This window comes from Anabrus simplex, chromosome 13 (genome assembly GCF_040414725.1).
Source record: "Anabrus simplex isolate iqAnaSimp1 chromosome 13, ASM4041472v1, whole genome shotgun sequence".
NCBI lineage: Eukaryota > Metazoa > Arthropoda > Insecta > Orthoptera > Tettigoniidae > Anabrus > Anabrus simplex.
The window spans coordinates 87969537-87986972 of record NC_090277.1 but is presented as its reverse complement, the minus strand read 5'-3'; the positions used below and the strand labels follow the sequence as shown (position 1 = coordinate 87986972).

General features: G+C 38.9%; 1 protein-coding gene across 1 annotated transcript in view; it reads right to left on the bottom strand.

Moving 5' to 3' along the window:
* The window catches only part of LOC136885091 (activator of 90 kDa heat shock protein ATPase homolog 1), a 71372-nt gene that overhangs the window by 52241 nt on the left and 1695 nt on the right, over positions 1–17436 (bottom strand). Inside the window, exon 3 of the mRNA XM_067157534.2 lies at positions 9882–9961. Coding sequence (XP_067013635.1) covers positions 9882–9961 — 80 coding nt within the window. The remainder of the gene's footprint in view (positions 1–9881; positions 9962–17436) is intronic.

The window sequence follows — 17436 nt, the reverse complement described above, 5'->3', positions numbered from 1 at the left end:
ATGAAATGAACGAGGGTAGACACTGTAAAACTTAGAAGTAAAATACAAGTCATTCAAAAGAAAAACGGTGCGCAATTCTCTTAGCGGCAGCAAGGCACACGCAGCGCTAGGCAAAGTCCCACAATCATTACGAATAGCGGAGAACTGTTCAAAGAACTCTATAGGAGCACAATTACTCAATTATATTGAATTGTATTATATTTATCTATATACTTACTTTCCCGCAACCAAGGAAAATAACTAGATCATCAAGCTATTCTCCATTTTACTTTGGCGTTTGAAACCACAGTGCCTGATATTGAATGTGTCGCGCTGATCACCGGGAGCTGGCAAGTTGCTTCAATGAATCTGCTAGCCTTCAACTCCTACACGAATATGGACCTTCGTATGTGTTCGATTGTGATGTGACTTTATGCCTGACAGTGTTTAAATAACTGGCTTTGAACAGTTCTCCGCTATTCGTAATCATTGTGGGACTTTGCCTAGCGCTGCGTGTGCCTTGCTGCCGCTAAGAGAATTGCGCACTGTTTTTCTTTTGAATGACTTGTATTTTACTTCTAAGTTTTATAGTGTCTAACCCCGTTCATTTCCTTTTCATATTGCCTCTTCTACTGATCCCATGCATTGTTTTCCATTTCTTAATTGGCTGATGACCTGGACTAGGGTCGAAACCGGTACCATTTCTAATTAAATGAGAATGTAATTCACTACATTTCTTATTCTTTGGTATTGAATAGGTGGAATCTCCTTATCAATTATTTAAATTTTAATTGTGATTTTCTTCAATACGGAACAATGAAATTTTTAACTTTAAATAGTATTGTCTTTACATGTAATATATATAATTTCCGGTCCGTATTGATGATATCTGATTAGAATAATAACTTATAATAACAGTAAGTTATTATTCTAATTTGGTACTGACTTTGCCGTGAAGAGGCCTTTGTTGAGTAATACGACGTGGCAACACCGAGCACCTCGCTCTCCTAAAAGTCAATCCCATTCTTGTTCCGCACGGACTATAATTCCTTATGTGGTTTCATCCAATCCAGCTTTTCTCATGATATACTCAGTTGAAAACAGGCAACCATGTGTTACCCACTTACTAACGGGGAACCATTCCGTATTGGCATTCTCATTCTAACCATGGCTTCTTGTCCCAAATAAAGGTTACACATCAATACAATGAAGTGTTCTGAAATTCCCATCTTTCTAAGCACATCACACATCTTCCTATAATTTATACAGTCAAAGGCCTTTTTATAATCTATGAATCACATGTACAGATCCTTCTGGTATTCTTTTGCTCTCTCCATGATGTCTGGTTCCTTTGTCCCTGATAAAACCAATAATAATGTTATTGGCTTTATGTCCCACCATCTACTTTTACAGTTTTTGGAGATGCCAACGTGCTGGAATTTTGTCCCACCAGAGTTCTTTTATGTGCCAGTAAATCTACTGACATGAGGCTGACGTATTTGAGCACCAACGGACCGAGCCAGATAGAGTGCTGGACATTTCGCACTCCAGGCAAGGCTCTAATCTTCGCTGTATGATCTTCAGCGCCACCTTACTTGCATGTGACATCAGCAGTATTGTATGACAGTTTGTACAATCCACCAGATCTTTTTGTGGTACTGGAATATAGATGTATTGTTTCCAATCAATAGGGCATGTAGCTGCTTTCCAAATCTGCTGGCATATTTGTCAGATGTTTGATAGATCCTCCTCCTGTAGCTTGCCATATTTCAGCAGAAATTCCATCAATTCCCAAGACGTTTTCTTGGATTAATGTCTTGAGAGCTAGCGGATTTCTTCTTCCAACACTACATATTCCAGAACAAGTTTAACCTCTTCTGCTGAGCTGTCAACTTATGCAACTAACCTGGTTATACAAATCCTTGGTATACACTTTCCATCTTCTTTCGACCACTACTACATCCCATATTAGTCTACCTGCATCCTTGACAACTCCAATTCTAGGTTGGAATTGCCCTTTTTTGTTCTCCATTTCTATGTCAGTGCAGATTAATACTGTTGTTTAACCTTTTGAACACTTCTCAGAAATTCTGTTCCATCTTGTCAGTAATTCTGACTTCAGAATTTTGTCTTACCTGCCCCTTTTAGCTACTTGAATGGTTTCAGATGACATCCATTTTCTCTTTTTCTTTCCTTCAACACATCCCTGATTTTACACCATAGTTCCGTGGGTTCTCCGTCAAGATTTAAAGCTTCTAAATGTTTCTTAACCAATGTACTACGACCCACTGGATTTTTTTAAAGCTCTTTATCCTTAGTATTTTATCAGAGTGAGATTAGTAATTTGTATCTCAACAATTCATTATCTGCACCTGACCAATTTTTTGCTGCTTGAACGGCACTTCTCATCTTCTAGAACTGATAATATATTCAATTTCATTCTTCATCAGGTGATGTCCAGCAGTTTTCCTCTATTTCGAATTGCTAATCAATAGAGTCGTGACTATATCACCCTCTCTTCCATTTCCAACTTTGGCATTCCAGTCTCTCCAAACAGAGAAACGCATTTTGTCTGCATGTTCTACTCATTGTTCTTAGAATATGATCACAACATTCATCAACGTCTACGTCATAAGCCTCAGCTGTAGGAATATTCACCAGTATTATAGGAATATTAAGAGACTGAACCCCTGAATCTTATTTATAACACTCGATCACTAACGACATTGCAACTCAGAATAGTTCTTACAACCTTATTGTCGGTCACAAAAGCCACATCATGCTGTCTTTGATTTTCATACTGTGCATTCTGCTCATCAAAAATAGCCAACTCCAGGGCATATGTGATATGTAAAATATCAATTCTTTCAAAACTGATGATTTGCCTTGCCTTGACTCAACACATTCCATGTGCCCACAACCAATCAGTCTTTGCAGTATCGGCAGTCTTTACTGCCTCATTGGCATCGCCAGTAGTCAAGTCTGAAAATTCCTAGGCTCCTCCTCGGTAACACGACAAGTGCACACTATAACTTGATTCATTTCAACCATTTTCTCCTTGCAGTTTTCTTAGTAAGATACAAGAGTAGTGACCCATGCTTAAATGGCATGTTCACGAATGTGACGTTTCTCATATGCAAATGGCTTTTTACGGCCTCTATTTCAATGACTTATGTATTTCTGGTAATGTACTAGAGAGGGCAGCACCCTCAGTTGTAGAGCCAGAAGATCATTCAGTTTACGAGAGGAGTTGTATTATCTCTTTGAAGCGACTCTTTTCCTTGTTTATGTGAGAGGTAATAACAATGGAGGCCGCGGAGATTGGAGTAGCTTTTCTATGTTTCAAATGGGTTTTCAATATATTCAAACAGCCCATTCATCCGTGTTTCCTTTTGTTTTGACCATTGATATTGTAGGTATGTTGATCTTTGTTTTTATTTTTTGGTATGATTCATAACTTTCCATTCATAGCAGATTGACATGCATCTTTTCTGCTCCGCTGCATGGAACTGCCATGTGTGTGTGGTTGTTATTGTGATCATGAAATGTTGGTAACTGGGTTTCAGATTGATTATTTGTGTGCACTGCGTTCTATGGTACTTCACCATCAGATGCGTTTATGCCCTCCGTCTCGACTTTGAGTTACATTCTTGTCGTATGAAGCACGTGACCTGATGGATTTGAGCACAGGTGACTTTCAATCCCTTTGTAAAATTGTTTGCGTGGTGCACGCTGCTACTTGGTATATGCGAGACCTGTTGTGTGTGGCCATGTGAGTCACACTAGATAAATTTATTTTGACATTAGTAACTGGAACAGCCGTTCTGACACCTACATATGTGTGAATGCTTGGATGTGTGTTGCTGAGCGAGGGGAGAGGAAAGATGGTATGTCGATCGGCCCCATTTGCATTTTTAATCTGGTGTCTGTACCTGATGTTTGTTCTCGGTACAGTTTTTGTTTTTATTCTTGCCATGTCTCCGTCTTGGGCGTTTGCTAGCCCTGGAGGCCGCCATGTTTTCTTTCATACATTTAGGCTATGCGCCTGCCTGTGATACTCTTTGATTTTATTATTGTTTGCTTAGTGCAGAGATGTTTCTCTCAGTCCCATCCTGATTTCTGCTTTTGATTTTTACCTGCTCGTTTTTATTCTCTGTGACGCGTGGGTCTTTGATTAGCTATGGGTATTGTTGAGTGGATAACGGAGTGAGAAGAGTCGTGTCATGAATGACACGTATCTCGTAAAAAGGACGACCTAAACTGGGCCGTGATTACGATAAAATTGGCACATGATGTAATGAAGGTATTTCTGAGACGGTGAGCTTGTAATATCTTATTTTATTTTATGAAATACTTCCTCTCATGCAGAGGCTGCCTTGCGACAAAGTATACTTTTATATCTGTTTGAGACTTGAAACAATAGTAATGCTGCGCTCACGCGTCGATGTGATGACATTCATTCGGGAAGGTACGTTTATGTAAATGTCCACTTGGTATTTTTTCTTAATTATTGGTTCCTTTTTCTTGTTTAATGATTTTTAAAATTTTATCGTATCAATAAAACCTTATTTAATTTATTCTGCATTTCACTGATAGTAGTATTTGATTCATATCCTTGCTCATCAACAATGAGGGTCATTTCCAGCTCAAGGCTCTGTTCTCTTGGCCTTTCCTAGTCGCGGTCCACGCCTCATTTTTCCCTGTATGTGTGTTACGTTGGTGTTATATTTATATACATTATCGCTGAGGGAGTTAAGGTTTGGTTCAGTAGTTTACCACTGCCTTCTCTCATGCAAGACAAGTGATCATCCGCTACAGACATTCTCCAATAGGCTGATTCCAGAGAATTGCCAACCCAAGAAGGAAAAAGTAAAGTTTAAAATAAAACTCAACAATTAGTTTTTATGATAGATAAATCATTAAATTTTAATAATTTTATGATATGTATTCATTTATTGTTGTCTTTCAATTTTTAATTGTGTGGTTAATTAAACCTTTATGTGCAGTCTAAATTCATTTGATATTTCTCAATATTTTAGGAATTACTGTTTATTATGATGAAAAGGTATCAAAATAATTATGGTAAATGTTAATTCTAATGCTCTTTCTCTTCATAGTAAAGTACTTATTTAGGTTAGTAATAGTTTATATAAGGTATAATAAGGCAACGAATTTATTGCTGCAGGCCATGTAAACAAGAGACGAAAAGGTATAAAAGTTTTTGTAGACGAAAAGCGCGTGGCTCAATTTAAATAAAATTTGGTATGCAAAGCCAATACTGTACACCCTTTCAAACTGCTATATCATTTGTTTAAAATCTCAAATGGATTCATACGAAGCTGACAGTAAAATATGTCGCGTGTTTACAACGTTCTCGCAAGCGCCCGGCTGGGGAGTTTCCTGCTGCATGGAGCCATGTGTACAGGAATGCTGGAGACGAAATTGAGTGGTACCAGTGGCAAAGTGATGATGAAAATCACATATCCCGAATTCAAGAATCTGGCACAGTTCAAGAGTGTTTTGATAAACTAGTAAAACCGTGTCCCTTGTTTATGGAACACACATTTATTAAAAGAATGCAAAGCAAAATGTTCGAAGTGCAGAAAAAACAAACAACTGACAATTCAATAGTTTCGCAAGTGGATTTTGCGGAGAATTTTTCACTATTCTTCCACAAGAAGAAATTCAGAGTTGTTATTGGCATTACCGACAAATTACGATATTTACTCCTGTTGCGTGGTTTGCGGGAGGAAATCATGCTTCATATGCGATTATGTCTGACCATATGGAGCATCATAGGTTATAAACTTCATAGTTCTGATCCTTATTGAATTGTAAGTACAATATAATTACTAAATTATTGTAGTAAGGGTCCACCTTTCAATACTATATGTAATATTCCAAATTACATTAATTAGGGACTAGTTTCGGCCGGGGCTGGCCAACTTCAGTCTTAACGTAAAACACCTAATAACGAAACAAATGTTCATGCACACGATTATTAGGGGTTTTACATTAAGGCTGAAGATGGCCAGCCCCAGCCATAACTAGTCCCTAATTAATGTAATTTAGAATATTACATATTATAGTATTGAAAGGTGGACCTTTACCACATTATAATAATTATATCATATGGAGCATGACAAATATGACATGCACTGATTTTTAAGCAGAGTATTAACAGACATCAAGGAAAAATGACCAGAAATCACAAGTGTGTTTATCTTCTCGGAGTGGGCAGCGAGCCAGTTCATGTTAGCAAACCCAATGTTTTTTTTGGAAACTTTTGGAATGGATGTAACTTGGAATTTTTTTTGCGTCTGGTCACAGGAAAGGTGGTGTTGACGGTTTGGCGGAACACTAAAACGTAATTTGACTGTTGCTCCACTTGCAAAAAGAGACCTTATAAACGTGCATGATGTTGTGGAAGTAGCGAAAAGAAATTCGGTAACACAAATGTTATATTTGTTCCGTCTGAAGATGTTGAAAGGAATAAACCCCTTCTGAAAAGCTGCTTCACCGATGTTTGTGCAGTACCAGGAACACATGATTTTCACTATGTGGAGTCATTAAAAAAATACACAGTTCAGGCGAGAAAATATTATAATTCAGAAACAACTACCACCCACTCTCTGCATCCAAGACTACAAGATCGAAGCAGATGACAAAAATCCACCCCGTGATACGACTTTTGAAGTGGGAGACTTCGTCCTTGGAAAATACAGCGGAAAGAAACATTCCAAGTATTATGTTTGTACCATAGCTGAAAGTGATGATGTTTATTTTGTAACCAATTTTTGCAAGTGCAACGACGAAGCTAAACTGTTTTGTGAACCACCGAAAAAAGACGAGTGCTTTTTAAATGAAAGTGAAATCGAAAGAAAATTACCGGTGCCTCGTTTTACTCGTGGGAAATGGTATTTTGACGAGTCTATACCAGAAGCAGAATGAACATAAATTGTTTTTTTCATTTTACATTTTTTTCTGATCAAGCTTTAATTCAAACTGTAGACTACGTACCGGTAAGCGTTGAATGACCAGATATTTTTAAATATTTTAGTTCATTTTACATTCACTGTTATTAGTGTTAAATAAATGTGTGACAATTCATAAAAACACTTTATTTAGACCACACGTCCTTATCAGTATCTGTAGTTATATATCTTATTATTATTATTATTATTGTTGTTGGGAGGAAGGAAGCTCGTAGTTTTACGTAACCGATAATCACATTATCATAAGCGACGGAACCTCATATTTTACGTGAAATCTGAACCACCGGACGTGACTTTCACGTCGAAAATCACAGATGCATTAATCGGGACTCAAACCCAGTCCGTCTTGATGGTTGCATGAAGTTTGACCGCTGCGCCATCTCTCACCATATTTATTACTTGCTGAGATATTAAATATACATTTTATAATTCAGTGATCGTATTTGATGCAGAGTTAAAGATTTATTAGCCCTTCATGCCATGTCGCCATAGCGCAGATTCACGTGTGTAATCCCGCAATGCTGTCAAGTTTACACGCGACGATCGCTTTTAAATATATTAGCACTCACTACACAACTTACACTATTTTTTTTTCACAGAATGCACATTTGTCCTTCTTGTAAACAATATATTTACATTACTAATAAAAGTTACAATTTGCAGAATTTAGAAAAAATGTAAAAGTATGCGAAGTTAAAAGTCCATCCCATGTAAACACCGATCGCTATGTTTAAAAGTTTATAAAATCGCATACATCAGGTTTATAACAATGAAATTTGTGGGGGTTATTAAGTATCATCTAGACGTTATTAGGCATAAATCTCAATTTGTTTAGGTGGTTTCATACATATGTTAAAAAGAAATGTACAAATGTAAACACGCGACACCTGCTGCTCCCCAGCAGAGGAACCGCAGTCGCTCCTAAGACGAAGAGCATACGCCGTTTCGTGGATTCAAGTGGCAATTCCTCCACCCAGAGGACTATCACCCTACCTAAGAGACTCATTTGCCCGAAGCCGTTTATCTCTTTAGAGATTTGAGTTATTTACCATCGCTCAACTCTCGTGGAGTCGAGATGCTGGCTGTACAGTTTACTCCAATACCGCCAGCGAGACAACTGTATGCAAAATTCCAATAATAAATAAAGTTAATATACAGTATTCTTATTTGCTTAAGGTTAGCAAATATTTTAAATGGAATCTATAAACTTCACCATATTAATGGCCTATAGTGGTCCGTATTAAGTAATATTTTGGTAATAATTGACCATGTTATTTTATAATTTTAATTAAGTCATTGAATTTATTAAATATTAATTCGTTGAAGAAGAGAATGATCTTTTCTTGAAACTTGCACTATTAAGTGATATATATTAAATCCTTTTTAAATAGTATTGACAAGGCGGACTCATTTACTCCCGTTTCTTCAGTGCAGTAAGACCATCACTATTGTGAGTGGATTGATTTCGTTGAATATTTCACCATTCTTAAAGGAAATTGGCCTTCCACCTGAAGACACCATCAGTTAAGATAAAATTAAACAAATTAATACGGACACAAACATCCACTTCACACTCACAAGAAACAAACCCACAACCAGGAAGGCCATGAATCACAACATATGAAAAAGTACTGGGAGGACTGCAAGGAATAGTCCCTTCGAACAGACTTGAATATGGATTGACTAAAGTGATCCTCTGCAGTCATAAAAGTGAAATAAGAAGAAAGGTATATATGGCTATATAAATACAGTGTATTTATCTAAGTACCTGGCAGAGAGCAACTGAAGAAGCAGGCACGGAAATTAAGTTTAACGAAAAGTGAGGTAATGGAAATTAGTAGAAAAAATGCTTTTAAATACCTAGGAAGTAAACTGAGAAAGGAAACATCAAAGAAGAAAATTTCAGAGAGGATAGAAAATTGCTCAAAATTTTATTACTGTGTACCAGACATAATTAGAAACTGGAAATTACCTATCACAGCAAAAATCACTATATATTTCATAGTATTTGCCAATACTGACCTATGGATCAGAATGTCGAACTTGGGACATACAAAGATAGGAGTAGATTACAAGTGACACAGATGTGCTTTCTGTCCGACTCGTTGGATGAATGGTCAGCGCTGAGGCCTTCGGTTCAGAGGGTCCCGGCCAGGTCGGGGATTTTAATCGCGTCTGATCAATTCTTCTGGCCCGGGGACTGGGTGTTTGTCCCAACACCTTCCTCCTCATATTCGGACAACACACTACACTTCCAACCACCTCAAACACGCTATAGTGATTACATCCCTCCATATAGGGTTGGCGTCAGGAAGGGCATTCGGCCGTAAAACAGGGCCAAATCCACATGTGGGGACAAGCGGTAGAAGAAGAAGAAGAGATGGGCTTTCTGCGAGGATGTAGAGTACAACGAGGAGGGACAAGATAAGAAATGAAACAATGTAAAACACACTACAGATCAACCCCTTAAAAGAAACTATGGAGAGAAGTAGGCTGAAATGGTTTGGCTATGTCAAAAGAATGGGACAAGAAAGATTACAGAGAAGAACTCTGGATTTGACAGAATCTGGAAGAAGACCAACTGGAAAGCCACAGGATGGAGGGATCAGGTGGAGGATGACGTAAATCCGAGAGGACTACAATGGGAGACAGTGAAGAAGGATAGACTGGGAAAAGAGAGAAGATTGGAGGAGGCTCTGCGAACGAACTGCATAAGCAGAAATGTAACAGGAAGAAGACTATAAAAATTAGTGTACCAAGTTTTATTCTTTTTCTTGTATAATTTACACACAACTATTTTGAGGCTTTTTGCCCAAAAAGAGTATGAAAAACTTGAGTAAAAATGGTGGTATTATTATTATTTCTAATCTAACAAATGATTACAGTATGCCTCACATCAGTACTCACCCTTATCCGTTTCAATAGTGTGATTCTCCAATAGCTCCTTCAGCTTATCAATAGACCAAGCACAAGCATTCTTTTCCGTCCTGAAAGAGGAAAACAAAACTGGTTCTGAAGAAGATCCTTGCTAGAGATAATGTTTACAAAATATGGCAGATACTGGTTATTACAGCATACTCTGAACTGAGGAGACATACGGGATCTTGTGATTTGTTGGCAAGTGAACCATGAACAAAAAATGAAGATTAGATCTTTGTACACTGAAAAAAGTTTATACTGTATATAAAATATTAAAATGAAAATTTTGTTTAATTAAAAAAAATGCTTCCAAGACATTAAGACTTTAGAGAGCACCAGTACCACTTTAGTACGTATGTACAGTATGCAGCAAAACAAACAAACAAACAAAACCACTTTGAATATCTAGATGTGTCATTTATAACATGGAAGGCGATTATGGCAACACGTATCTACCTGCAAAGGTACAACATGTGTTAAAAAATCTGTACCCTAACGTCCCGTATACTGATCATAATAGTCCCGTAGATTGTCAAACAATGACAAACACAGGTTGCCGCAAGGACACAAGCCACAGTGAGACTGTAAATACCGTGGCGTCGTCTTTGCAGACATTTCCCTCACCTGCTTAGTGGCAACTACTACATTTCTCCAAATTGCAGCTAATAATGCTGCGCAGAACACCTTTCGGATACCTTGCAGACTGCCATTGATTCTCTTTTCCTCCCTGGAATGTCAGCAAAACTTTTCCCTTTCAGTTCCCTTTGCATCTGGGGTAACAAAAAGAAATTGCAAGGTACAAGATCTGGCGAGTAGGATGGGAAGAAGCCAAAAAATCATGCACAGAAATGGGTGTGTGAGCTGGAGAATTGTCATCGTTTTGTTAGTCACATCACAAGACAGGCCATTTCAATCTAACACACTCAACCACCTCAAAACACCCTGGAAGAAAACTTGGTTCATCATTTGATGTTCAGTGATGTACTCTGAGTGAACAACGTCACGAACATCGGAAAAGAAAAAACCCCAGATCAACACAGTCTTCACAGCTGATTTGACTTTCCACGCCTGTTTCAGGCGAGGAAAGTTGGGTGCCGTCCACTGTGACAACTCCTGTTTTGTCCCAGAGTTGTACCTTTGCCACGATACATCCCCAGGGATAATTTTGTCGAAAAATTTCTCGTCCACTTCCAAGTGGTCCAACAAGTCATGGCAAGCAGTGACACAAGCCTCCTTTTGATAAGGAGTCAACAAGCAGGAGATGAATTTCACTGTGATTCGTCTCATTTGCAAATCTTATGCTTCAATGCAATGCTCCGAGCTCAATGAACAACCACATAGTTCATCCTCGTACACAAGTGCGCAAATTTTTCGCTAGGAAAATAGAACCATGCTATTTGTCATGTTGCGGTACTAATCAAAAGTAGCGTAGACTCGCAGTATTCCACACATTATGGTACTACTCACAGGTAATGAAAGTCGCACATGTAACACAGACCTATGGTGTTTTGCACACTGCGGTGCTATTCACAGGCAACGCAAACCTATAGCATTCCTCACATAGTGGGTACTAAGCATAGGCAAGGCAGAAATTATTATTATTTTTTTTTTTTTGCTTTACGTCGCACCAACACAGACCGGTCTTATGGCAGAACCATGGTGTCTACTAAAATTGCGATATCGTAGACCTGTAACATATTCCATCACACCTCGTATACCAACTGTCGAGGGAATTATTCTTTGTGGAAGAGTTGCGTTTGAAACTACTGCTCCCGGCCACCCCAGCATATGAGGAACTTCTACAAGAGCTTCAACAAAAAAGGGACAGCATATGGTGGGACTTTTACCAATGTGATGCGATGATCAACCGCAATTGGACTCGGGGAGGCTATGAGTTGAGACACGTTGTGACCAGACACTCAGTCCATGGGTGTCACTAACGTCTGTGTATTAAAGCGAGTTTCCATGAGCCACGTCTGGACTGCAGGTGCAAAAGATACGGCGAACTTTGTGAACGCTATCGCGTACTTAAGTGTAACAGAGAATAGAATCCTTAACAAAATTCTGTACAGACGATTATTTATAAGAATTTTGTTCATGCACATTTGTGCACAATAAAACATTTATTTCAAACCATACTGTTGCTCATATAGGGGTACGAATCACAGGTACTGTAAAATGCATCCTGAGCTATACACTGTCGCTACTAATCACAAACCCATTTGGTACCTAACACAGTGGTACTACACGCAAGTAAAAGTGACCCATGGTGTTCCCGGCGTGATGGTACTAATTACAAGTAGTCTCATGGTTCTAATTTGTACATCCCTTGGTCGCCCCTTTTAGTCGCCTCTTACGAAAGGCAAGGGATACCGTGGGTGTATTCTTCGTCCCCCAACCAAAGGGGGGATGAGAGAATATCCACACCAAGAAATAATTACCTATTCATGGCAATGTTAACTATCTATGTGTGCACTGATTACGCTCAAGATATCCGCCTATTTGTATGGCAGAGAATCTTGTGTAGCTAAACCCCACACTGGATGGCAGGACGATTCCGGCACATGATAAATATTTCTCTGTAACTATAGTTAAGCAAGACAAAACAAAACTTTATGCATGATGAGATGAAGGAGGAATATCTATGGAAGTAAAGGGGAAGGATTTATTTTTCATAACATTGGCAGCACTTTACCAGGGGGAAATATTTGAATGTCCTCCAGAGCAGGCAGGAGTTCAATGCATTAAAATCACATTCAATAATAGCATGAAACTGAATTTTTGTGCCACTAAGAAAAATCATACTGTTGCTGACAAGTCTTCTGCTCATATTCAAATACACTAAAAGAGCAGTTTGGTATTTGGTGTAGATTTTCTTAAAACTCTGGAACCGTACACTGGGGCACTGAATACCCCAGGGAACTTTTAATTTGCAGTAATTTGGCGTTTGCAACCCCTATAATCTCCTACCTCCGTGACTTTTCTTTGACCTTCCTACTCTCTCAGCCCGTGCATTAATTCTAACGAGTGATGACTCTTGTATATCAAAACATTTGTTTTGGGTAAACAGTTTCCTGGGATACAGTTAATGAAACTTTATTTCTTTGCAGCCAGTTTGGTTTTTCACACTTTTTTAACATGTACCTATGTACTTTGTGTTAAGTGTTTGAAATTGATAGCCTTAAAAGTAGTGAAATGTTATCAGAACCATATAGGTCCGAGCCTGATATCCCTGATTTTGTCATTGCTCTAGACGACGAAAATATCACATACAGAATATATGTTTTCCCTTAGTACTACAGATGAATTTATTTTCATGTTGGCAGAAGAATGGATGAGACCCTGCTTATAACGAGGACTGGAAATCCCATCAACATGCAGAGGAATCCACCTATCTATTGCATTAAAAAAATGGTATTTATGATACCCAGTCAGCCAATACCAGTCTGTCTCATGTCTGGAAACGCTGGCAAACAAGAATGAGCTAGCTGGAAAATTTATAATGTCCAGTAATGGACCATTTATAATGGTATTATAAATTTGCTCATTCAGGACAAATATTTCAGATTCCCTATGGGAATCAACATCTATATCATCTGATGGCCAAGCAGGCATCAATTTTTAGTGCATTGGCACTGCCGGTGGCTCCAGTTAGCCTACGCAGTGGCCTCCACGGTATGCACTAGCCAGCGTATTGGTAGGTGTGCTAGGTACCAACTGATGAGCCCACCCTAGCACACGAGGGCGAAACGCTGGCAACCAAGAATGAGCTAGCTGGAAAATTTATAATGTCCAGTAACGGACCATTTATATTGGTATTATAAATTTGCTCATTCAGGACAAATATTTCAGATTCCCTATGGGAATCAACATCTATATCGTATTTTTACGGTTTTCGGAGACGCCGATGTGCCGGAATTTAGTCCTGCAGGAGTTCTTTTACGTGCCAGTAAATCTACCGTCATGAGGCTGCCAGGATCAAACTTGCCAAGTTGGGGTTAGAAAGCCAGCGCCTTAACCGTCTGAGCCACTCAGCCCGGCAAGCTACACGTTCTTACAGTATCAGGGTCAGCAGGTCACCCATAGAATGCTGAACTTCCTGGAATAATCTTTGCACCGATGGACTGTTGACAGTCTATTTAGAATGGAAAGGGAACAAGGGACATCAATACTTGTTCCCTCACTACCAAACTTCCTCACCATGTACATGTATGCACGGAACGACTGTCCTTTGTTTATTTCTCACGAAACATTTACGAAGCACCAGAATGTTTTGTGATGAAGACATGAATATTGTTTGACTTTGGTGGATACTCTCACATTTGGCAAATTGTGGCAGTGAGAAAATTTCTGGCATAGCAACCAATACAGGTTCGGTAACTGGCAATTGTCCAAGCTGGCTCGAAAAGTTGTTTTTTAGATGGTGCAGCAATTTATCTTCAAGGCAGATCTGTTCAGTGGTAAATACTACAGCAAATTAATGAATTTTGAGAAGTAGCTGACTAGCCAACTGCTTTCTAACCTGCATAAAGAAAGCATTGTAGTTATTAACAATACCCCATATCGCAGTATTCAAGGAAATAAACCACCAATAATATGCTGTGAAAAGAGAAATGATGGACTGGCTTTTAAAAAAAACACCCTTTCTCGGAAAACATGAAGTTTGACAGTTTTGAATTTATTCGCAAATTTTAAAAGCCGGGAAAAGTCAAAATATTAAAGCTTCACAGGCACACTGCTGTACAGCTCCCTTTGTATATACAGGAATTTAACATAATCGACCTGGCTTGGGCTAAAATCAGTTCATCTTCAAGGCAGGTCTGTCCAGTGGTCAATATAATGGCAAATTAATTCTATGAATTTTGAGAAGCGGCTGACTAGCTAATAGCTTTCTAACCTGCATAAAGAAAGAATGTGGGTTTGAGCCCAGTTTGAGGACCATGCCATTCAAGGATGTTTAAACGTAACAGCTTCGTGTCACTGTCTCCTGGCACGTTAAAGAACTCCTGCGGGACACCATGGCATCTCAAAGTACGCTTGGCAGAACAACGTAACTAGGAACTGGAAAATGACAAAACTGAAAGAGATGATCTTGGGAGCTATTGCATCTGCCATTCCAACTGACTAGGAAGGATTCGAAAGTCATGTCATCAAACTAGAAAACGAGTTCTGGGGGAAGGATTGTCTGTTAAAAGATGTAATGGATGACATTATTATAAACATAGGTGACATCGACTCTAATGACTAGAGACTTACCAAATCATCTTCAGACTTGGAACAAGCTCAGCGTATGGATGATTGTGATAAAAAAGGATTTATTCATTATACAAAATCAGTTTCTAGTATGGAAGTTCAACTTTCTATTAAAAAACTGTGTTATTCTGTGATGTAGTTCCCAGGTGCCCCATAGCCCTCAGAGATACACAGGATTAGTTACTGGCCAATAATTCCCAAGAATCTGGGTTTGAGCCCAGTTGAGGACCATGCCATTCAAGGATGTTTAAACGTAACAGCTCTGTGTCACTGGCTCCTGGCATGTTAAAGAACTCTTGCGGGACACCAAGGCATCTCTAAAAAGAAGTAAGTTTGTAAAGGCCTTTAAAGGAAAGAACACATTACTGTATAAAATAAGCCTAGTATGTAGAAGACTTTTTTGTGTGCAATTTATGTCGCTGAATCATTTTTCTTTCGGTGTAGGCAACAAGAGGAATGTTAAGTGGCAGGACATAGAGGAACTGAAACTACGAGCACTTGTACACCACCCAGGAAACTGGAGCTGGAAAATGATGGGCTAGTGTGTGTTCTTCACTTGTTTTGATAAAACCTTGTTCATTTTTATAGACACATATGCAGGTTACTCTATTTTTATATTCATGAGGGTATAGTGCGCATTGGTTATCACCCTAATATCACTATAAAATTTGTCACAAATGGAACATAATTGGTTTTACACATATCAAGTGAAAAATCTGCGGCAAATTAAGAAATATTTGATTTTTGGAGAATATTATACGTACTTTACCAGTTTACAAGTACATTTGGTGTTGCGCACACAGTGACACACGTATGTCTTTTGTCTTACACTTTCAACAATTTTGTGTGTGATATCAGTGTTCACTGAAGTTCTTTGCTTTCGTTTCATTGCTTCACTTGTCAATGACATCATTTCATGAATTGTATCGCGATATGCAATATTTAATAGGCGACAAAATGGTATGGCCAATGTACATAAGAAAAATTCAGTGGACTAGTGATTTATTGGTCCAGGGATCGTGCTATTTTTCTGTTGACCTCCATTTTGCTGTTTGAACTGGCCGCTCTAGTCATATGGACAAAGATAATGAGAATCTACAGACATAGCAATCCCATTCCACGGTGCTAGCCCTGGACCTGAAGAAAGTAACAAAAGATGGCACCAGCAGCGGAGTATGACAAACCAGTCCTGTCTACAAGCCTTAAGTATGTGTAAAAGCAATTATGTTCCATTTGTGACAAATTTTATAGTGATATTTGGGTGATACCAATGCGCATCGTACCCTATTCATCATTCTTCCAATTATTTTTCTCGACGATAGTTACAAAATGAACCCCAGTTAAAAATTCCACATACCGACACCTGCTGAATTAAGCAGCGTATCTTTACTGCCTTATTACTATATATGCTGAATGGGTAAAAGATTCTTAAAACTAGTTCTTTGTACAAGATTTCTGTACAGGGTGGACAAAATAAAACAAGCGCAGAAAATATTTATAAGACTGACATGTAACTGACCCTTGTTAATGAACGGGAGAGCTGCTCATCACGGGAAATGCTGGAAACCGTGGTTTCGATGCAGCAACCAGTTGCCATCACACGTCTGGCATCTCCCGCATGCTCTGTCCCGAGTACATCGCTGTGTCATCACGTATGAGTGAGAGGAGCAAACATGTTCAGTGACAAGTTGAATGCAACACAAAATGGTGCTCACGATAAAACAGTGCACGATCATTGTTGATTGCTTTGCGAACCATGACTCGTGGGAAACCTGTGCGGAACTGTTTGCGCAAGAGTTTATGACTGGAAGTGTTTGGGAAAACCTCCAGCAAAGTCTGCAATGCAAAACTTAGTGGCAAAATGGTGCGAAACTGGCTCCGTAGCATATAAAAACTCTATTCAAAAAGAGTTTGAACACCAGAAAATGTTGCTCGATTGAAAGATAGCTTGGAACAAAGTCAGACGAAATCTCAAAGGCATGAGCAGGATGTGAAGTTCTAACATCTTAAGTTTTGAAAGAGATTCCTTGTATAAAAGAGTCTACCCTAGATCAGTCCCATAAGGGGCATATGGTACTTAAAACATTAGAAGCAACAACAATGGCTGTTTTAAGGGCCAACACTATTCCTAAACAGCTAGTGAAACATATCTTTGATAGCAAAAAGTGTGTGGTGCAACTGCGCGCAATGGCCGCACACAGAGCGGCTTGACCTTGAGATTAGCAATACGTACCCGCCACTAGTAGGACTATGGCGGTTGCCGCTGTAAGACTAAGTCTGTTATGCGTGC